General features: G+C 38.0%; 1 protein-coding gene across 2 annotated transcripts in view; it reads left to right on the forward strand.

The window, feature by feature from the left end:
* TRPM3 (transient receptor potential cation channel subfamily M member 3) overlaps positions 1–24,128 on the forward strand; it is a 996,165-nt gene that overhangs the window by 656,627 nt on the left and 315,410 nt on the right. For both annotated transcript variants that reach the window (XM_023544757.2, XM_064291228.1), the window contains exons 4-5: positions 13,331–13,544; positions 16,510–16,634. In XM_023544757.2, the coding sequence (XP_023400525.2) occupies positions 13,331–13,544; positions 16,510–16,634 (339 nt within the window). The remainder of the gene's footprint in view (positions 1–13,330; positions 13,545–16,509; positions 16,635–24,128) is intronic.

The raw sequence follows: 24,128 nt of genomic DNA on the forward strand, positions 1-24,128 counted from the left end.
GTCCTCAATTCCCAGGGGCTTGACATGCCCAAGTGAAATAGCAATGGAATCCACATCTCTCTCTTTACACAGAAAAATTGTGGCACAGGAAGGAGGCATTCTAAGCTGACAGGGAGTGACAGATTCTGATTTCCTACTTTTCTCAACTTCTCAATGGAAACCCTGGCAGCATAGTGGTTAAGTGCTATGGCTGCTAACCAAAAGGTAGGCAGTTCAGATCCACCAGGCACTCCTTGGAAACTCCGTGGGGCATTTCTACTCTGTCCTATGGGGTCTCTGTGAGTTGGAATCGACTCGACGGCAACAGGTTTGGTTTTTTTTTTTTTTTTTTTTTTTTTTTTTTTTGGTACTCTTCTCAACACCAAGTCACATCCTACCACATTGCATGGCAACCAGGACATACATGGGCTGTCAGAGGATCTGAAAGTTCATTCAGATGCTTCATAAAAGTCAAAACAAAGGGGCAAGGAAGAAGATAAGATGCTAAGGGTCTTGTTGTTGTTAGCTGTAGTCAAGCCAGCCACCAACTCATGGCGACCCCACGCACAATGAGATCAGACCATTGTGGGCCATAGGGTTTTCATTGGCTGAGTTTTCAGAAGTAGACAGAAAGTTCAAGTTCTGGCTTAGAGATTGTTTTACTAGAATGGATTCCCGGTAACATTTTAAAACTGCCTGAGTGCACAACAGGAATATGGCTTCATCAGCAGACGTTGTGTCATTTCTCAAAGACTTTATCTGGGGATAAGACCATGGATTACTTTGAAAAGAAAGCAGTGCTCGGTTTGATTACAAATCTTATTTGCTTACTACTCATCTCTTCCAATTAATGCTGAGCTGACATGTGGACAAGGTAAGTATGACCTAATTAAGGGCTTGTATTTAAATCTCTCATGTTACCCACATAATTCTCTTCAGGTTTTCCCTTGCTCTTTACTGGCTTGTTAGATCAGGTTGAGCCCTTATTACATTTTTCATATATTTTGCTGTTGTTGTTGTTAGGTGCCATCGAGTTGGTTCTGACTCATAGTGATCCCATGCACAACAGAACAAAACACTGCCTAGTCTTGAACCATCCTCACAATCATTGCTGTATTTGAGCTGATTGTTGCAGCCACTGTGTCAATCCATCTTGTTGACGGTCATCCTCTTTTTTTGCTGCCCTCCACTTTACCAAGCATGATGTCCTTCTCCAGGGATTGGTCCCTTCAGATAACATGTTCAAAGTAAGCTAGATGAAGTCACCATCCTCACCTCTTAGGAGAATTCTGGCTGTACTTCTTCCAAGACAGGTTTGTTCATTTTTCTGACAGTCCATGCTAGTTCAATATTCTTCTCCAACATCATAATTCAAAGGCGTCAATTCTTCTTCGGTCTTCCTTATTCATTGTCCATCTTTCACATGCATGTGAGGCAATTGAAAATATCATGGCTTGGGTCAGGCATACCTTAGTCCTCAAAGTGACATCTTTGCTTTTCAATACTTAAAAGAGGTCTTTTGTAGCAGATTTACTCAGTGCAATATGTTGTTTGATGACTGCTGCTTCCATGGGCATTGATTGTGAAACCAATCAAAATGAAGTCTTTGACAACTTCAATATTTTTTCCCTTTATCATGATGTTGCTTATTGGTCCACTTGTGAGAATTTTTGTTTTCTTTATGTTAAGGTGTAATCCATACTGAAGATGTAGTCTTTGATCTTCATCAGTAAGGGCTTCAAGTCTCCTTCATTTTTAGCAAGCAAGGTTATGTCATCTTCATATCACAGGTTGTTAATGAGTCTTCCTCCAATTCTGATACAGCATTTTTCTTCCTATAGTACAGCCTCTCAGATTATTTGCTTAGTGTATGGATTGAATAAGTATGGTGAAATGATACAACCCTGACGTACATCTTTCCTGATTTTAAACCATGCAGTATTCCCTTGTTCTGCCCAAACAACTGCCTGTTGGTGTATGTACAGGTTCCACATGAACACAGTTATAAGTGTGTTGGAATTCCCATTCTTCGCAGTGTTATCTATAATTCGTTATGATCCATGCAGTTGAATGCCTTTGCATAGTCAATAAAACACAAGTAAACACCTTCCTGGTATTCTCTGCTTTCTTCCAAGATCTATCTGACATCAACAATGATATCCCTCATTCCACATCCTCTTCTGACTCCTGCTTGAATTTCCAGCAGTTCTCTGTTGATATACTGCTTCAACCATTTTTTAATTATAATTATTTTTCCTATAATTTAGATAATTATTCCTACCCGGGGTGGATTAACCAGTAAGCAAGGTACGCATGGCCATAATTGTGTTTACTTACTAATCTTTAGTGCATAATTTCACATGGGTTTCACCACATCTTTGATGAGGTACAGTAAGGTTTTATAATTGATTTCCAATTTCCACCTTCTACTCCTTTTTTTTTTTTACTCCTTAGGCCAGTGAACTGACAGTACTTTTGGAAGGCTGTTTTGAAATAGACTAAAACTAAGAGCTTATTAATTACCTTTCTGATTCCAGTCATAACCAACTAGTTGCTGCTGAATCAATTCCAACTCATGGCAACCTCATGTGTGTCAGAGCAGAACCAAGCTCCATAAGGTTTTTAATGGCTGATTTTTCAGAAGTGGGTCCCCAGATCTTTCTTCTGAGTTGCCTCTGGGTGGATTCAAACTGCCAACCTTTTGGTTAGCAGCCAGGCGCATTAACTTTTGACACCACCCAGGGACTCCAGGCTATAGATAAGGAAGAACCAACCCTCCTCTAAGAAACCATCTTGTTTCTTTGCCTCCAGAAAATTTTACCCTAAATAATTCTGGTAGAAAATTGATAGCATACCCCTGGTGTCCTCTTCATATGTTTAGTGAACTTTTTTATTCTAAACCTTTAGTTTTGGCTTATCCAAACCCATCACTTAGAAGTACCTAATATCTAATACTGGGGGATCACAAACACAATATGGAATAAATCACAGTGACATTTTTACTTCTAATGTTTTGTGAGTCCTCAAACTAGGCATCTAATAGCAATGACACATCACATTTGTATTCCAAATATCTTCTTTCTAGGGGGATTTGCATCTCTTAAGCCACCATAAGCATTAAACTCCCTGCAAAACAAAAAGCCTCATGGACTTGAAAAGCTGATATCAGCTAAATTGTCTCAGCAGCCTGATGCTACACAGCCTGCTCGGCCACAGCTTTAATTCAAAACGCCCACTGAAAATGTGACTACGAAGAATTAGAAAATGCCTGTCACATTCTCAACAGCAAGGAAAATAGGGCAAATTTCCCACTCTAGGCTTGGAAGAAAGGCATTCAAAGTAACTTTAAAATAGCTTTACCAACAGTAGTTCCATCACTTAGAACAAGCACTATTTACAAATACCAAGCCGTCATTCCTAAGGATTAAAGATGGCTGTACAGAATGAGAGGAAGGATTCATCATTGAGCATGTCCAAGGGTATGGCCAGATTCAGTGTTCTACAGTTCTTTTAGATTTTCATTAAAACAACTGGGCAAAGTTATGTGGATAAAACTTAGGGCTAAATGGTGACTGATCAGTATCAGAGTCAAATTATTCCGCAAAAGCTCAAGCTCAGAAAACCATATGAAGACTTTTTTTTTTTTTTTTAGTAATTCCAGCCTGTTCTAAGTTGGGCTGCTTCTCCACCCTCCATCCTTTGCCCACCCTGAATATTATGAAGGGGAATGGATGTTGTCTGGTTGGTGACACCTCTGTGGTCTCTAAGTTTAGTATAGAGTGAAGCCATAATAAAGTTGAATTCTGCCTTAATAGTGAATAGTAACATTTCTAATGACGAAGCAGTAAGAGTGGCTTTAGAAAACACAGCAGTGGACCTACCAAAACCCCGTACTATTTAATTAAAGAAAATCTCAAGTCTTCTATCATGGTCTCATTTACAAAATACCATTTGTAGGTTTGTTGCTCAGAACTCAAAATTTGTTTTTCCTAAAAATCATGTTGAATGTACTGGCTCCAAAGCACCTAAGAATAGATCAAATTGTAAAATCTGAACTACAGCTAACCTCTAGTTTGTGCAGTACAGGTCATTCTTAGATGCTATTTTGAATGTCATTAGCTCATCACATTGGCTCCCTGCTACCAGGAGGGGGGGCTAATGATGGAAAGGGAAAAGGGTAGATAGTTCCAGGCATGGGTAACTTACATGAGCTTAATTTATCTCATAATGACCCTACAGGACAAAGTAGAACTGCCCCACAGGGTTTCTAAGGAATGCCTGGTAGATTCAAACTGCTGACCTTTTAGTTAGCAGCCATAGCATTTAACCACTATGCCACCGGGGTTTCCATTGTATCTCTAGAGATTTTAAATTGGAGAACTAAGAGCATACAAACAAAGGGTTGGTTAGGAACCCAGGTCAGTAGTAGGATTTTCCCTCTCTACACATACTTTTGTAAAAATAACTCCTTACACCAGTCACTCCTCAGATAACCAAGGTTGAGAAAAAAGGACTATTTTGGAGGCTATATCAGTAAACCAAAAAGTTGACAGTTCAAACCCAACAGTGGCTTCGTGGAAGAAAAACCTGGTGATCTGCTCCTGTAAAGATGTCAGTCTAGTAAACCCTGTGGGGCAAAGGATCTGTCGTGTAGGATTGGTATAAGTCTGAATCAACTTGTCAGTGCACAACAACGATCAGTTAAAGAGCTAAAAAGAACTTAATTGCATCCTGTTGTATGTCAGAGCCATTTATAAGAGCTGTTTGTGACCTTTACCCAATTTACATTTACTGGTTTTTTTGCCATACTAGGCATGTTCGAAGGAGCCCTGGTGGTGCAGTGGTTAAGTGCCTGGCTGCTAACTGAAAGGTTGGCAGCTTGAACCTGACAGCAGCTCTACAGGAGAAAGATGTGTCAGTCTACTTCTGTAAAGATTTACAGCCTTGGAAACACTATGGGTCAGTTCTATTCTGTTCCATAGGGTTGCTATTGGAATCAACTCAACGGCAACAGGTTCAGGAACGTTCATACATACTGTACAATGTAATCCTCACAGTGGCCTGGGAGGTGGTCAGGATCACCTCTGTTTAACAGGGCAAAGTGCTCAAATTGGCCAAGTGTCTTCCAATGCCAGCATGTGATGCTACAGTGTGATTCCGCATATGATTGGGAAATCCATAAATGACAGCACATATCCCCACGTCGGAATGACAAAATTTAGTACGTGCATTAGGAAGAGTTCTTGTTATTTTGTAAGGTGATCCCTTAGCAGTTATTGAGCCTGCAAGTGGACAGTCAAAATTGCTTATCTTGACAACCAAAATAGCTCCAATTTCTAATCACATTGACCATTTAGCAGGAAGCGATTAATTGCTCTGGGCATAACCATTTATGACTCTGAAGTTGCTGAGCTGATATCTTAGTTATCTCATGCTGCTATAACAGAAATAACACAAGTGGATGGCTTTAACAAGCAGAAATTTTTTCTCTCGTAGCCTAGGAGGGTAGAAGTCTGAATTCACGGCACTAGCTCCCAGGGAAGGCTTTCTCTTCTTGTTGGTTCTAGGGGAAGGGCCTTGTCAGCAATCTTCCCCTGGTCTAGAAGCTTCTCAGGGTAGGGACCCCAGGTCCAAAAGACATAGTCTGCTCCCAGCACTTCCTTCTTAGTGGTATGTGGTCCCTCTCCTCTCTGCTGGATTCTCTCTTTTATATCTCAAAAGAGATTGACTCAAGATGCAACCTAATCCTGTAGATTGAATCCTGCCTCATTAACATCATAGAGGTTGGGATTTACAACATGTAGGATAATCACATCAGATCACAAAATGGTGGACAGCCACACAGTACTGGGAATCATGGCCTAGCCAAGTTGACACACATTTTGGGGGACACAATTCAATCCATGACATTGGCATGTAAGATAGCTGTTATATTACAGGCACTTGGAGAACTTTATGAGTAACCAGGGTTTTATGGATATGAGTATAATTTTAAAATTAAAATTGTCAGGTAATCTCGAAGTGTTGTTTTATCCCTTGGTTTGAATTATCTTCTTACTCCTAAGGCCATTTACTGGAATGACTAAACAATAACAATCCACCACCCCCCGCAAAAAAAAGCAGAAAATTGGTTTATGTAAACACAGGCAGTCCCCAGGTTATGAACATCCAACTTACTTGCAACCCATATTTACTAACCAACCCCCAGAAGGCCTATTACGTTACAATTTTGAGGTACATGCGATCGTTCATAATGACAAATAGACCCTACTTTGAGACATGCATCAGAACATTTATTTATTATTATGTTAAAGATGTTTTAGTGTATCTGCGAAGTGTTTCTAACGTTTTTATGCATAGAAAGGTACACTATATACTATAAGCAGGCAAACATTGGACTAACTAATGTTAGATACAAACTGTACTTAACTGTTCTGATTTATGTACAAATTGGACTTAAAGACAGACTTAGTCACAGAACTCATTTGTAATTTGGGGACGGCCTGTACTTCCTTTATTTTGTTATACTGGAGATACTAGGTTAGCTGTGCTCCTTAAAATTGATGTGCCTGTGACTCAGCTGTGACTCTTACCTTTTATTCTCTAAGTGAAGGACACAATAAATGGCAAATAATGGCCAACGTAAAAAAAAAAAAACAGGGCCACACAGTATTTGTGTTACTTATCAGCTTCTGGGTAATCAAGTGTGGCCTATAGTTAACCATGTTTTCCTTTGTTTAAGAATTAGCCTTGGTCACAGGGTTATGTAGTCAGAGATACATTGAATAGTCTGTCATTGGCTGCAGCTTCTTATTTATTGTGACGTGAGTAACCCTTCCAGTATTTCCTCAATTCTTCTCTTTGATTTTCATGTAAAGGGTTTAATGTTCTTTCTTTCCTTTGGCCCAGTTGCAAACACAAGACACACCAGATCTTTGGTCTGGGGAAGGGTTATAGTCCTTGCTACTCATGTGGTCCCCAGGTGGAGCTGGTTAAAATATAGAACTTCAAGCCCCACCCCATACATGTTAAATGAGAATCTGCATTTGACAAGGTCCTCAGCTGAGTCACAGACACATCAATTTTAAGGAGCACAGCTAACCTAGTATCTCCAGTATAACAATAACCAAACACCCATTGCTGTAAAGTTGATTCCTGCTCGTAGCGACCCTATAGGACAGAATAGAACTGCCCCAGTTTCCAGGGAGTACCTGGTGGATTCGATCTGCTGACTTTTATAGTTAGCATCCTTCGCTCTCAACCAATACACCACCAGGGTTTACATTTTAACAATAGCTTTGATAATAGATTAAGCCAACAGTTAATTATTGGATAATTAGCTCTGAGATCTTGGTCCCAGTCACTCAGCTTCCCTGGGCTTCAGTGTCCTCACCTGTAAAGCAGATGAATTGAACTAGATGATCTCTCGGCCCCCATGATTGCTAAGATATTTCTAAGCTCCTGTCTCTCTCTACGATTGTAACTACTTCCTAGCCACTGCTGAACAGGTTACCGAAAAACATAATCAGGTTGGATAGGGTCCCTCCTGCTCTCAAGGATCTCACAGTTTGGAGAGATAAAACGGATACATTGGAGAAACAACCAAAGAAAATATCAAACTGACTTTGATTGCAAGCTATATTGTGCACCATGAGTTTTCACTCTTAGGATAAGTCATTTTAGATGAAACAAAAGCCTCTGGAAGATAAGAATGACGTATATAGAGAAAACGGCTCTTCTAGGACTTGGGGAATAGCATTAGCCAAATGCAGAGAAAATTGGAGAAAAGTCTCTAAATAAGTAGGGAAGGCCAAATTATGGGGGCCTTGACGGTCAGAATGGAGGATCCTGATAGGGTTTACATATGATGTGATGACTTGAACTGAGAAATAATATCAAAAAGGAGTTGCAGAAAGAAGCCTGCCTGTTGGTACCTCATAGGGAGCCTGGGGTTAAAGAAGCTATTAGGATGCCATTGCCGTAATCCAAACTGACATCCTTGTAAGGAGAATCTCTTTTTAAAATGGTAACCTAAGAAAGAGTGGGAAAAGGATTGTTGAGAACAGCAGTTTGAGAAATGGATTATTAGGGCTTGGAGAGTAACTAGATGTAGTTGAAGGAAATGGAAAAGGAGACGGAGGCATTTATAGCTTTGATGTCAAGAGCATGAGCTCTGAAGTTAGACAGACCTGGGCGTTTGAATCCATCACCACTTACTCGTGGTGTGAACTTGAGACCAGGATGGATCCTTTCTGTCCCTCCTGTGAAATGTGGGTGGCACCTGCTTCCTCATATGAGGTATTGGTGGTCAGCACTAGAATTTTCTCCTTCCCTGCCGGAGACCCGGGTTTGATTCAAGGCCAGTGCACCTCATGTGCAGCCACCACCCATCTGTCAATGAAGGCTTGCATGTTGCTATGATGCTAAACAGATTTCAGCAGAGCTTCCAGACTAAGACTAGGAAGAAAGGCCTGGCAATCTACTTCCTAAAATCACCCAATGAAAACCCCATAAATCACAACAGTGTGATCTACCACCCACCAGGGCGATGGTACAGGACTGGGACAGTATTTCATTCCGTTGTGCGTGGGGTTGTCATGAGCCTGGAGCAATGCTACGGTAGCTAACAACAACCCACCTCCTCACAGGGTTGTTGAAGGAGTACATTCAATGATACATGTAAAGTATACTGCATGTATGTGCTGGGAGCACAGTAAATACACAAGGTTTACTTTTTTTGTTTGTTTAGTTTTGTTTTCCCAGTAGAGTTAAGAAATTGAGCACAGAGAAATATTGAAGACAGCCCACGAGTAATGTGACCTTATACATACCAAGTGCCTCTATTTCTTCATCTATAAAATGGGGAGCTGGGGACTATGCCACCTCTAAGGCTGTTCATTCACTCACTCGATCACTTAATTGAGTAAAAAGCATTCTGTAATCACGAACAAAGCTTTTCTGAGATTCCTAACGAGGAAAGAACCTTAGGCTATTTCAAAACGAATTTCAACATATGCAATAGATTTGTTGGTCATTTTCCAGGAAAGAGCTCAACATTATCAATCATAAATAACTTACTTTGGTTCCTTGCTGCTAAGTTTTATGGGTAACTTTAGAAGACCCAGTGTCAATTATTTACCAAGCAAGGCTTACTTCTAAAAATGCACTTGGGTTATTACCAATTAGTATGAATAATTGAACTCCGTTATATGTCACTTAGCTAGGCTAAGCTTGCTGAAATTATTACACAGTGTCTGTAGTGATTTAGTGTGAATGGTAACATCTCTTCACACTCTGTGAGTTAATAATGTATGCATCTCTGTTCCCAGGTACTGACTATGGCTCTGAATCTCACATTTTTTTTTTACCTGGTTAAACGAAAGGTACAGTTGAGGATCTAAATGAGGCATCTTGAGGTTCCAGGGGGCCACAAATACAACTATTTTTCTTATTTTTCAAAAGCATTATGTTGTTCTCATTTATGCGTTCTCTAATCATTGAAACGACATCCATAGAATCCTTCAGAAATTTTAAGACCTACTCTCTGGGTTTACAGGGGGAAACATAATTTTAAGAAGTTTTTCTATAATGTTTAGATGTTTTTCTATATTTAAGAATAGGATAATTTATATCTCACCTTAGGAGAATATGGACTTTTCAATTTTTTTTTATGAATAGGAAAATTCACATCAAAGTTAGTGAAATGAGAATAGTATCTTAAAAAAGCAATTTATGAACATCTCTTACGCTAAATATTTGTGGTTTCTATCATTTGGAATTCTTGTGATTCCCAAGTTTAGTTTATTCCTAAATATCCCTTTCTGGGAATTAGTCAAAGTGGTATAAATTCAGTCAAGCAAAGCCACCAAATTTTAACGACTCGAGTGTCATGGACTGCAGTGTATAGGCCCAGAAGACATTTCATTCTTTAATCTTATAGCTTTTGTTGTCTAGATATTTCTCTTACAAAGAGTCACTCAAGGGATATGATAAAGAAGCTTTTATTTAAAAACGACCTGTGTTTGCTTGCACACCTGCAGTATCCTTTCTCCAGCCCCAAGGCTCCTTGCAGAGCACAAAAGGGCACATTGTTGTTGAGAATCTCTTTTGATAGATACCTGAAGGCTCTTGCCATTTTTGTGCACAAAATATGCTGTGTCTCATATTGTCAGCTCTAGTTAAATTCAGTTGGTACAGTGTATTTAGTGCCCATTGACAATATTGACTCTTCCTATTCTGGAATTGTTTCCTGCTCTGTAGATCAAATCAATATAGAAGCAACTGTAATGGGTTCCAACACTTCTGGAATTCTGGTATATGCATATAGGAGACTTTAGCTCTTATTTCTTGATAATTCAGTTTATTTTAACAAACTGCTTTCATATTTTGTGCATCTTTGGCCTCATAAACCAAAAACCAAACCCAGTGCCATCGAGTCAATTCTGGCTCATAGCGACCCTATAGGATAGAATAGAACTGCCACATAGAGTTTCCAAGGAGCGCCTGGCAGATTCAAACTGCTGACCCTTTGGTTAGCAGCCGTAGCACTTAACCACTACGCCACCAGAGTTTATTTGGCCTCACAGATCATCTAAATATATTTCTAGGATACTTTAACAAAGGAATAGATGTATAATTTTTTTAGGTTTTTGCAACAATGGGGTCTCCTAGACCCAAATGTATAGCAATAAATTGCCATCTCCTGGATAATATCATTTATCTATACATACATATATATATGTGTTTGTATGGTTACATGCAGGGCTATTCTTTTGTGGTTATACAACTTTAACACTTAACGAATCTTAATCAGTAGCTTTATTTTCTCTATCACACAGCATACAGACTTTAGAAAGCTATAACTCTCGTTACTGTCTCCCAATTTGCATGCTGTTATTGACCAGTGTTTTAGCTCTATCCTCTTCCATCCATAAATTAGATACTGTTACTACCATTTATACAACCAAAACTTTTTAGATTTATCATGTATTTGCTAATATCTTTGTTACCATTCTTTCTTGTACCCAGACCATCCATTTGGAATCGTGTTCCTTCTTGCCTGCTACATAAACATTCAAATTTCCTTCAGTGAGGGCTGCTAGAGGTAAAGTCTCTCAGTCTTGGCTGTCTGAAGATGTTTATCTTTTGCCATCATTTCTGAAAGATATTTTTGCAGAATCTAGAATTCTAGACCAACAAATATCCCCTCTCTACATTAAAGATACTGGCTTCTGGTGTCCTTTGTTAGTGTTGAGGAGGAGTCCTTTGGTCTAATTACTGCTCCTTATAAGTGATGTGTCACTTGTTCTAGCTGCTTTTAAGGTCCCCCCTCCAACTGGTGTTCCCTGTAATGGGTATATGAGTGAGGTCTCCTTTCATTTATCCTCCTTGAGATTCATTGGTCTGAGGACTGGTTTCTTTCAACACTTCTGTGAAATTCCCAGCTAATACTTGTTCAAATATTGCATCTTCCTCATTCTCTCTTTTATTTTTATCTAGAATTATAATTAGCTCCTTCGAGGTTTTTAATTTTTCCTTTATGTTTTTGGTTCCTATATCTTTCTAGGCTGCATCTGGCTTATTTCTCTGGTTCTATCTTCAGTTTCTTAATTTAGTTTAATTTATCCATTGTATTTTTCATTTAAATTACTACATTCTAACTTGTAGAAGCTCTTTTGGATTATTTTTCAAATTTATATGATCATTCTCTAGAGTCTCTTGTTCCTTGCTTATATAGTCAGTCTTCTTATTTTGTGTTTTTGAACACATTAGGCATAGCTGTTTTATATTTTGTGTCTGCCGATTTCAGTATCTTGAGAGTCTTATTCTGATGTCTGTTTTTTCTGTTTATTCTAATTCATGGTACTTTTTTTTTTTTTTCCTTGTGTGATTTGTGATTTTATTTTTTCCTATTAAATGCTTGTTTTCCTATGGAAATTGAGGACTGGATTAACCATACATTCTCCATAAAAGATTCACAATTGCTTCTTCCAGTTACCTGGAGCATTATTCAACCAGAATGAGTTTATACTCAATATTCTGCTTGGTATTTTTCAAACCACACTGATAGTATAAATGTGGAAAGGTGTGCTTGTGTTTATGTATACTCAGGATATTTTTTTCCCCATTCACCCAAAATGAAGATTGAGGCAGGCAAATTTTCTTGGTCTCCTCCTAGTCTATCAGACTTATATATTTTTTCACTTTTATACTTGACCCTTTGAGGGGTCTCAGCTTTATGTGAGATTCCCTAGTAAGCTCCCCACTAAACCCCTAAAGCAAATGTTCAAGGTCTCCAGGGTTCAGCAGAGACCCTCAGAGCCAAAGCCTATTTTGGTGCTCACTTACCTCCCAAGGTTCCAGATGCTACTTTGTTTAGAAGTCTGAATATTCCTTCTTTTCATGCCACCTCAGTGAAGAATTTCCAAAGACTTTCAAATATATTTGCCTTGTAAATTTTTAAATTATTCTCGTAGAATAATTTAAAAATTAAAGTTCATAGCAGTTGCTCTTAACAGATACAACTGGAAATAAAGTGATGGCTATATACCGGTTAAGAGCTTGGCTGCTAACCAAAAGGTCGGCAGTTTAAATTCATCAGCTTCTCCACAGAAACCCTATGGGGCAGTTCTACTATGTCCTATAGCGTCGCTAAGTCGGAATCAACTTGACAGCAGTGGGTTTGGGGTTTTTGGAATCAGCTATTACCTTACTGGAGTCCTGGTGATGCAGTAGTTAAGCATTTTGGCTGCTAACCAAAAGGTCAGCTGTTTGAATCCACCAGCCGCTCCTTGGAAATCCTATAGGACAGTTCTACTCTGTCCTATAGGGTCGCTATGAGTTGGCATCAACTCACAGTTTTTTATTACTTTATTATAAATTTCTCAGTATGTTATGGAGAATTGTAGGATCTTTCAGAACCTCTCAAAATAGTGGGATCACAAAAATAGTTATATGTAGGTCCAATTGGTAAAAAAAAGGATTACCTATATTAATCAATATTAAAAATAATAGAAACATTTGAACTGTGACACAAAGGTAAAGGTTGGTAAAATGATGTCTTTTGAGAAAACAATTCATTCCAGGAAGAAATGAGTCTGCACTGCATTTTAGGAAAAAAAAAAAAAAAAAAATTAAGTTTGTAGTGACCCACAATTTCAAGAAAGCTTTTAAAAATGGTGAACCCCTTTGTCTAATAAAGGTTCTTTTGGTAAAGCAAATGACCATTCCTTTTGAAAAATCTGTTTTCACATGAGACATTTTCTTAAAGTAACTATACATATACCTACGGGCAGCAAAGCATCAGCCAGCCCCACCCTGTTCCCCTAATTGATGGCCTTTCTTCTTCTAGTACGTGCGTGTGTCTTTTGATACAAAGCCTGATCTTCTCCTACACCTGATGACCAAGGAATGGCAACTGGAACTTCCCAAGCTTCTCATCTCTGTCCATGGGGGCCTGCAGAACTTTGAACTCCAGCCAAAACTCAAGCAAGTCTTTGGGAAAGGTCTCATCAAAGCTGCTATGACAACCGGAGCGTGGATATTCACTGGAGGGGTTAACACAGGTAATTGGAAGTGGGGTAGAGAAAGGCAACAGAGGCCATGAGAATGTTGTGACTAAGATTGTTCTCTAAGGGTAAATGCCTTTATATCCCCCTGCCTCATCCCCTACCTATGTGTGCTCACACTCACTGGTTATCTCTCCTCTCAGTATCTCTCCCTCCCTCCCTTACGTAGATGTTAATGTACAGCAATTTCTTGATATAGAAGAATTACTTAAACATAAGCACCAGATGGAGGATGTTTAAAAGTTGACTATACAAAATTTGTAAACATGACTAGTGGAATTTCAGAGGATATTTTCAATAGCCCAAGTTGCTGTATAAGCATCCAATAGTTTTTAAGTCATACTTTTTCATTTAAATGCAATCTCTGCCTTTTTCTTTAAGCACTTCTACGTTCGGTGCCAAATAGCTTTAATTTTTGTCAAATGCCATTTCCACCTGGAACATAAACTGTTATAGCAAAGTCCAGTGTTACTATGTGTTTAGTATTTAAAATATTCTTTAAATCATTCCTGCATCAAAAGAAAATACACCCTACCATGAATTCCAAAGAGTTTTTTCTACCTGCCAAATGAGTTTCTATATTGTGATACAGGAAGGCTGTCAAATCAATTCTTACAAACCCACTTACAGTTAAGTGTGTATCTGCAGAACATTAATAATGTGCAACAGATAATGTAATGAATGGATGCCTGTAAATTTTTTTGACATATTTCCTCAGCCTGAGTCAGAACTCCCAATTGCAAGTGCAGAAATAATGCTGCAGTAAGTCAGCTGAAACCTGCCACAAAGCTCAAAGTACATTTGGAGATAGTGGGGCTTTCTGAAAATAGCCCTGGACCAACTAGGATTTTTTTTTTTTCCAATTCAAATAAAATTTTAATTAACAACGTGTTTTTGTTGTTGTCATTCATAATTTGGATGAAGTTTGAATGAGATGTACACTCAGAATTCTCCTAGACACCTAGAATCTGTGGGTACTCAGCATACAACTCCATAGACAATGTTTTAGCTGTGAATTCTGCAGACCACCCGGGCCCAATGTTATGTGAAATCCTGATTCAGTCTGTAAACTGACATGATCTTAGAATGACCTGCTCAGTCATCTCTGTGTCATTCATCTTGTTTAATCAAGCATACAGAGCAATTTTATTCCAATGATTGTTCAGGTTTTGGGATCCAAGTTGCGCTCATAGCTTAGCTAGGATCATTTGATTGTCCAGACTGTCACTTCCCTATAATACTTAAAATACTTGCACCACCTATAGAGACCAACTCAAATAGTTCCAGAGGTTCAAAAGAAGCTCTTACTAATATTTTACTTCAGGAGCTTGGAACATTGCTTATTGTCTTTTCTTTTATGAAACACACCCAATATCAAAAAAAGAATTTACAGCGTAAATTCTTCAAACCAAAGAGCACCTCTCCGTCTCGGTCCAGGATTAGTGTTCAATTCAAAACCCAAAGTGAGGTTCTAATGGTGGAACGCTTGGGATAGGGAAGAGACAATGGGAGGAAGAATTGGGACACAGAGAAGGGCAAGCCAGGAAGTTACATTTCTTGTCCCTGGCTGGCCCCAAAAGGAGCTTTACAAAATAAATAGGGAATAATTTAGCACCAATGTTCATAGGTTTACTTTTGTTTTTGTTTTTCTTTACCAATACTCTCGTTTAGGAAATCCATAGCTAAGTGAATAAGTGAAGCTGGTGTTCTTCCCAACTCTCCAAGCATAGCTCAACATGGGTTAGTGGCCATTTGCACTATTTCATTATTTTATTTTTTAAAGGAGGATCTTGCCGTTTATCTTAGGCATATTTCAGAATTGAGCAACTTACCACATTAGTCCTCTCCCATGATTAAATTGCCTGGTATGTTTGTGTGTTTACTTGGTTGACTATGAAGTTTTTGAGCATTTGCTCTGTGTTAACCCCTGAGGGACACAGAGATGACCCTCTAACCTTCCCCTCAAGGAGTCTATTAGACGAGACAGCCTCACGTATGATTAGGAATCATGGCAGAATGTGTTAGGTGACATATTGACATTTTCAATAGACACACAAACTGCATTCCTGTTCAAATGAAGAAATCAAATCAACTCAGCTTTCATATAGGAGATGGCACTAGACGTGAATTTTTCCTTGAAGAGTAGTAGAATTTTGATAAGTGGAGATATCTTTCTTAAGAGAACATATTTTATAACTCTTCCATGAGTAATGATCATTCGAGAGGGAGATTAAAAGGTTAGAAATTGTATCTTCTTTAAGTGGTTTGCAAGAAAGGTGACAGGTGGGTTCCCTACGATTTTGTAAACTGTACTTTCTCATTTTTAGCAATATGGCAGGAAAGTCCATGGTAACAAATTAGGAAGACAATTAGGGTGATGAAAGTAAAAAGGTGTGTTTGTTACTTTCAACATTAATATTCCATGGAATATGCCAATATTTTCTTTCTAAGCAAGCTCTCCACATTATGTAATCATAAGTAGGAAGAAGAAATTAAGGTTAACAAAACATGAGCTAAATAGTCAAACATGAGCTAAATAGTCAAATGGCCCTAACTCATACACGAACTGTGGTATAGATTTAATATTACATAACACAGTCAAGGCCTTAGTTCTTAGTCATGCTAACATATCGTTATGCTTCATACTATAAGAAAAAGATTCTTTAAGTTCAAAGAATTGTATTTATTCTTTTCATACACATTGGATGCTTTTCCTTTTTTTCATATAAATCAGAATAAGAAACACATTGCTAGGTTCATATACAGGTCTGGAGAATTTATCTAGCCTTGCTGTAGTACGTTTGTGTTCTCTTCTAAGTGTATGTGATTTGTATAGAAATGCATCAAAATTTTATATTCAATGTATTTAACCCTCAGAGAACAGTTATCATAATTTTCTTTAGAACAATGGAAAAGTAATTGCTCCAAAAAGCAAGATCAATACTTGAATTTTCCCTTTTAGGTGTTATTCGACATGTTGGAGACGCCTTGAAGGACCATGCATCGAAATCTCGGGGGAAGATATGCACCATAGGCATCGCCCCCTGGGGAATTGTGGAGAACCAAGAGGACCTGATTGGGAGAGATGTAAGTCCTAGGGGTTTCTCCTTCACATGACTTCCCTCCAGGGTAATTTTCTCATAGAGGGGAAATCTAAAGAGTCAAATAAAATTAGTATTCAAAATACACATATTATAATATTCTTTTAGTCCCTGTCAAGTCCAGCTCTTGGGGACCCCACGTGGAGTTCTTGGGTGGTGGAAACAGTTAATGCACTCAGTCCACCCAGATGTGCGTTAGAAGAAAAGCCTAGTGACCTACTTCCAAAAATCAGCCATTGATAATTCCATGGCGCACAGTCCTGCTCTGGCACACATGGGATCGCCATGAGTCAGAAATGACTAGATGACAACTGGTTGACTGGTTTTAGTTCCCACATCCTAAAATGAAACTCAGGTAAGGAGTAGTTTATCGACAGACAACTCATCTTCCAAAATCTGTAAATTCCGTGTTAGTTCTTACGATCAAGAAAGGTCCAAAGTAAGACTCACTGACTACCCTCTTTTGTCTGAATCAAACAGTGGTCTTTCCCCACCCATTAAGTCTTGCAAGTGCTCTTGGCATACTTATATTTGTAACATGAACTTGTCAATGGATACATTCAACTGGAACTGTCCTCATGCCGGGGCTCCAACGTCTTTATTATTTGTGTGCCATTCACCTAGCTCAGGAGAACTGTGGAGGTAGAGTTGCTCTCCATTCAAGCACGTGGATTTCCTCATAGACCTTCCTTTCGCTAAAATCTTGGGTACAGTTCGGTTCTTTATGTCCTTTCTGGAGCTGCTCAGAAGTCCTCGGCCAGAGCACCAGCCTCTCTTTCCTATTCTGATGTTGAGTCACATACTGACAAAATTGACAAATTTGCCAGAAATCAAAAGAGCTTGGTCCCATTTATTCAGAATCACCATTTTATTTCTGTCCCTTCCAGAGGTCTCATCTTTTTGTTGCTGTTGTTTTTTTTAAAAAATTGGGAATTCTCAACTCCTTTAGAAGTCTGTCTCTCCTACTAACCCCCAGACTTTTCCCCCATAACACTTCTCAAGATACCATTGATATAAATTAAAACTACACTGTGTAAACAGATTGCCTTTGCTTTTTCTCCTCAATGATTTTAGCATTAATTACTTATCATTGCTTCTCTGAATTAGATCAGTACAGCCCTTGCATCCCAATTAAGCCTGGCCCGTGATAGTGGATAACAAATGTGCTAAGAAGCCTTTCATAAGATCTGTGAAAAAAAAAAAGATCTGTAGAAGCCAAAAAATCAAAAGAGGAAAAAAATCAAGAGAAGTTGAACAGTAACTGGTCTTAAACTGCTTCTTCTCTTGTGTCGCAATACAACGCGACACAGTTTATGCATGCTTTACGATTCAATGCAACGTAGCTTGAATGAAAAAAAAAAATGTTGTGAAACACAAGCAGCTAAACCAGCATTCTTCAGGCCTTTCGGAATCTTTATATCATAAGAAGCAACTATATCAATGCTACCATAAGACATGTAGGAATGCTAATTTATCCAGAATGTATATGGTAAGGAATGACATATTTCTTTTATTAGTATAATATTATCTTAACTAAAATATATTGGCTATTTTATACCACACACAAGTTGAATGCCTCGAACAGTAATTCCCAAAAAGTTACGTAGGCAGAACTAACTAGAAAGGTAAATATTAATTTTTCAGAGTGTCTGCGACTACTGTTTTATGGGATATGCTTGAGGAGATACTTGCCTCAGACTCTAAGTCAGCTCTTAAATATATGTAGATTTTGAGAAAGAGTATTTTTTTTAAGAATTAAAATATGCTAAAACGCCTTCAACCCTAAAAACATTTAGTATTGCAGTTTATTAACAAATGAATTATTTGTTTGGAATCTTGTGATGATTCAGAAGTCATTTTGGGAAAAATTCATAGCTTCAGGGTCTCTATTGTAAACCTAAGTTGTTTTTCAGTTTTGTGAGGAGAAAAGCTGTTCTGGAACTTTCTCCTTCACGTGAACTCTAAATAAGTGGAAGCTGACTATTTCTGTATTTCAGGTGGAGTGACCAAATAATTACCACCATTGCCTAAGTATTGGCAGAGAATGCTGGTCTACTGCCTTTTTGTGTCATGACATTTGTTTCATAAATTCTATGTGATTGTAGAAAGACAGTATTTGTACATTTACTTGCCTCGATGAGTTGAGAGAATCACTCCCTGATAAATTCTTGAGACTCTTGCACAAAAGAAGAGAAAGGAAAACTTGCTGGGATTCACTGTATTAGTAAACATTCAAAAACTCATATTCTGTACATTTGCCCCACAGAAATACTAAATTAAAAAGGAGTTGTTATGTAGACCAGTGTGGAAAAAGAATAGTAGAATAGAGAGATGCTAAGTCCATATGATGCCAAACAGCTGTACATTTGGAAATGCTTGAATCTTTCATTTTCTTTTGGAAATATTGCGTCGTATGCAAGCTTATGGCTTCTGGGTCTGCCAATATAAAATAGAAATTAGAGAAGTTAAGATTTATTCTTCTGTTTATACTGTTACAGAGATACATGTTAGATATATTGCCAGACAATTAGATGTATGGATAAACGAGACTATTAAATGGATGTGATTCCTTGAGTTGAAGCGGAAGGCTTGCATAAGGCAAGCACCTCCATTTATTCATTTTTACTAGGAGTGTATAAGTCAAGCCATTACAGTGATTTGTCCAAAGTGTAAAGAAAGAAAAATTCCTGAATCCCATTACTTCATGCTGGCATAAGCACCCCTCTTCAAATAGACATAAACTCTGGCCCAGATAAAAGAATTAATAGAATATACAATCCATTTCCGTGTCCCACCTGTGTTTAATCCAGACTGTGGAGTGCACAGTAGAGAAAGAAAACAGGCTGATGGCAAAAAGAAAAAAAAAAAAACTCAATGCTTAAATACTAAGATATCAAATTTTATATATAGTCTACGTAGGTAAAATATCTGTGTGTCTGTGTGTGCAAAATAGGCCAAAATATGAATTGTGGTTATCTCTAATATTAGGATAATGGATGATATTTTTTGTTGTACTTTACTTTTCAAATTAACAAAGGAATTTTTTTCTACAATTTTCTACAGTGGGAATGATCAGTGGTGGAAGGATGTAAAATTTCTTTACATTCTTTTTAAAGTAGTTTTCAAACATTTTTGACAGCCCTTAGTAAAAATAACATTTTATTTCGTGACCCAGAAAATACACGTATTCATATACACATATATTTGTAAGTTGAAACAAAAGTTGTCCAAAATAATATTTTTACTAAGTTCAATACACTCTGATATCTTCTCTTTGATTAAAATATAAAATTCAGCTTGTGACCCACTAAATTCATTTCACCATTCGTTAATGGGTCATAACTCACAGCCTTAAAAATGCAGCTTTATGTCCTGTGTCATAATTGTCTGGGCTTCTGAAAGGAACTGAACCTGCTCCCAGTGGGCCAAAAGTAAATGACCCACCCACTCCTTTTCCTCCACTTCCAACTTTTTCCTCAGTTGTCACTTCCTCTTGTCCTCCTCTTTTCTTTCTGTCTAGTTCATGTCTACCGATGGAACTCAGTGAAATTGTTGACTTTCCAATTCAAAATGGTTTCCATCCCAGCACAGAGGACAACAAAATGTACACATTTATTGTCCTTATTCAAAGAGGTCTAAAAGAGGCAAGCCAAGACTCACAAAGAATCAGGTGAACAGGCAGAGACCATCGGGAAAAAGAAATGAAATTGACAGGAAACACAGTTGTATTTTAGTTTTTCAGCTAATCTTTGAGCAAGATCTAATCAATTTCAGTCACTCTCGTATATTCTTCTCCAAATTCCCAGAACTGGAATTTTTGTTGTTAGGTGCTGTCAAGTCAGTTCCAACTCCTAGCGACCCTATACACAATAGAACAAAACACTACCCAGTCTCATATCATCCTCGTAATCGTTGCTATGTTTGAGCCTGTTGTTGCAGCAACTATGTCAATGCATCTCACTGGGGACTTCCTCTTTTTTGCTGACCCTCTACTTTACCAAGCATGATGTCCTCCTCCAGGGACTGGTCCCTCCTGATAACATGTCCAAAGTATGTAAGACAGAGTCTCGCCATCCTCCCTTTTAAGGAGCGCTCTGGCTGTACTTCTTGCCAGACAGACTTGTTCATTCTTCTGGTGGTCCATAGTATATTCAGCATTCTTTGCCAACACCATAATTCAAAGGCATCAATTCTTCTTCTGTCTTCCTTTTTCATTGCCCAGCTTTCACACGCATATGAGGCGATTCATAATGCCATGGCTTGGGTCAGACACACTGTAGTCCTCAAAGTGTTATTTTTGCTTTTTAATACTTTAAAGAGGTCTTTTGCAGCAGATTTGCCCAATGCAATGCATCACTTGATTTCTTGACTACTGCTTTCATAGGTGTTGATTGAGAATCCAAGTAAAATGAAATCTTTCACAACTTCAATGTTAAGAAAACTGGACTACACTTAGAATTCCCTGGGCTCTTGTTTGATCACAGTTTTTCAAGTTGTGAGTTATTTGAAACAAAACTGCTGCTTTCTATTCCAATGTGATACAGTATATTAAAAATTAATCTGAAGCTAGGTTTCTATAAAAAAAAAAAAAGCAAGTATTTTAATAAAAAGCTGACAGTCACTGGTAAAAATTCCCCTAAAATTCATCAAAGTAAAACTGTTATCTGATAAATTTATTAAATAGTTGCAACAATTTTTATAACTAGTTTAATTCAGTGTCTTCTACTTTTTTCCTTCCATTTTATATAAACAAATGGACATGTAATAAACATCAAAAAGTAAACCTTTTAACATCAGGTAGCAGAGAAAAAAAAAAGTATTATTAAAAATCTTTACCACTTCAGAATTCTATTAAAATGCAATCATTTGGGAAAAAAAAAAATAGAACAGTTGTATTCCTGGTCAGGTAATGTGTATGTGAATAATGTTGAAATGGTGCAAAATAAATGTCAAGAGGAATCTAGGAAGTTTACTTGAAGTAAATATAAATCTAAGGATAAAATAAAAACTCCCGCTTCTTATGCCTGATATATTACAGTACATTTATTTCTAAAATATAGTTTATTTTGTTTCTGTAGGGCTGGCTCTCAGACAAATACTGTTAGAAGCTGAATGTTCAAGTATTAGAATTATTTATTGGTAGAAGTCGTAGTTGTTATTCATCTTAGAACTTGAATGTGTCCTATAAAGGAGAGCTGTTGTTGTTAGCTGCCATCGAGTTAGCTCTGATTCATGGTGACCTCACGTACAACAGAACACAACGTTGCCCTATCCTGCACATCTCCACGATTATTGGTATACTCAACTCCATTGTTCAGCTGCTGTATTTTTAGTGCCTTCCAACCTAAAGTTCTCATCTTCCAGCACTATATTGAACAATATTCTGATAACAAAGAATACGTAATCTTAAGGACATCATGCTTGGTAAGGTAGAGGGTCAGAGAAAAAGAGGAAGACCCTCAACTAGATGGGTTGACACAGTGGCTGCAACAATGGGCTCAAGCACAACAATTGTGTGGATGGGGCAGGACCAGGTAGTGTTTCACTCTGTTGCACATAGGATTGCTATGAGTTGGAACCAACGTGATGGCACCTAACAAGAGTGAACTTAAAGAGGAAATGTTAACTTGTCCTTGGGTCTGCTTCTAGATGTTCTGGATCATTTACCTTACACTCTGTTCCTTCTCAGCCATCTTATGAGAATGACTTGGCTCTCTCTGCCTCCCTCCAAGTCTTACCTCTCAGCTATACTTTAAGGTACTTGAGGACAGGGCATGTACCTTTGGACTCTTAGAGCCTAACATAGAGCCTCACACATAGTAGAAGCTCAATAAATGTTGATGAGATGGATTTTGCCTGATGAAATTCAAGCTGGAGGGAAAATAAACACTGAAATAAAATATGGTGGTAAGTGATACCTATTTACAACCTCGTCTCTAATTATATTCCCAAACTATAGTGACTGTAGTAGGGGCATTTTTTTTTTTTTTTTTAACCAGACATCTGAATGTAAAACTATTTCCTTACATAGAAACTCAAGGTGGTATGTGAGAGTTTAGCATGTTACGGTGTGGGCAAAAAACAGCATAGAATGATAACAGACCTTTCTCTAAACCTTTTGGAAGATGCATTATCTACCCAACTGAGTGGTGGGTCTAGCTATGTTGCTTTAAATTTAAATATTTCCCACTCTATTTAACCAGTCCCTTCTCTTCTCAATTAATAGATCAATACCCCTTTGGTGAGGGGTAAGGCTATGAATAGTGATATGGTAATAATTTTTTATCCTGCACTTAAGCATGAAAACATATACTATCTCGTTGTTGAGGTTAACCTCATCTCTGATTTCTCCATGTTATTCCTACTGTTCCTTTTCTCTATCGTAACCCATAATCATACACTTCTATCAAACCTAGTTCAAGGCTTACTTACACAAAGACGTCTTCTCCCTGACTAACTCTGCACGTAATATTCATATCCCTGATTGTAACTCTCCCACAACTGTCTTCTTCCCCAGCTTAATCAAAAACGGATTAATTTGTTGCCTGTTTGTTTCCCTCAAATACAATTTTTTTGCATAAACATGAGGCATTGACAAGAACCTTAAACTCTGTAAGACTTTGCCTCTTCATCTGTAAGTGGGCTGTTCTCTGTCTCTAAGTGCTCTGTTTACCTTCATATGACTTCTGTGAGCTTACTGAATCTTACTTTGAGGATGCTCTATGATTGCATGTATAAACCTTCAAACCAAACCCAAACCCATTGCCGTTGAACGGATTCCAACTCATAGCAACCCTACAAAACAGAGTAGAACTGCGCCATAGGGTTTCCAAGGAGCAACTGGTGGATTCTAACTGCCAACCTTTTGCTTAGCAGCCAAGCTCTTAACCACTGCACCACCAGGGCTCCATATAAACCTTTTGAGATATATATTTTACCTACTTTATAGATAAGGAAGCTAAACCAGGACTAGCACCCTGATTCAACAGTCTCTCAAGCCCAGTTCTTAACTAGTAAAATGTCAAGTATGCTAAGATATAAGAAAATGTTTAATGATATTATGTTTTTATTTTTAGATGAGATACTGGCAAATATAATTTGAACTCAAAAAATAAACTCAACAGTGACCAGAAGCCCTTTTTTTTTTTTTTAGGGTGGGGGTGGTCCCTAAAGAATCTCTAGAGCCGTGGTGGCACAGTGGTTAAGAGCTCAGGCTGCTAACCAAAAGGTCGGCAGTTCGAATCCACCAGCTGCTCCTTAGAAACTCTATGGGGGGCAGTTCTACTCTGTCCTATAGGGTGGCTGAGTCAGAATCGACTAGATGGCAATGGGTTTTGGCTTTTAAAGAATCACTACCTAGATAAATAATTATGATAATATTACCAGTATGAAGTCAAGAAATATTTTCCAATGCATTATAATTTTCATATTAACACAGTCTAGATTGAAATTCCTTGCTTTAGAAAATAATCTAACCAGA

This window comes from Loxodonta africana, chromosome 9, assembly GCF_030014295.1.
Source record: "Loxodonta africana isolate mLoxAfr1 chromosome 9, mLoxAfr1.hap2, whole genome shotgun sequence".
Taxonomy (NCBI): domain Eukaryota; kingdom Metazoa; phylum Chordata; class Mammalia; order Proboscidea; family Elephantidae; genus Loxodonta; species Loxodonta africana.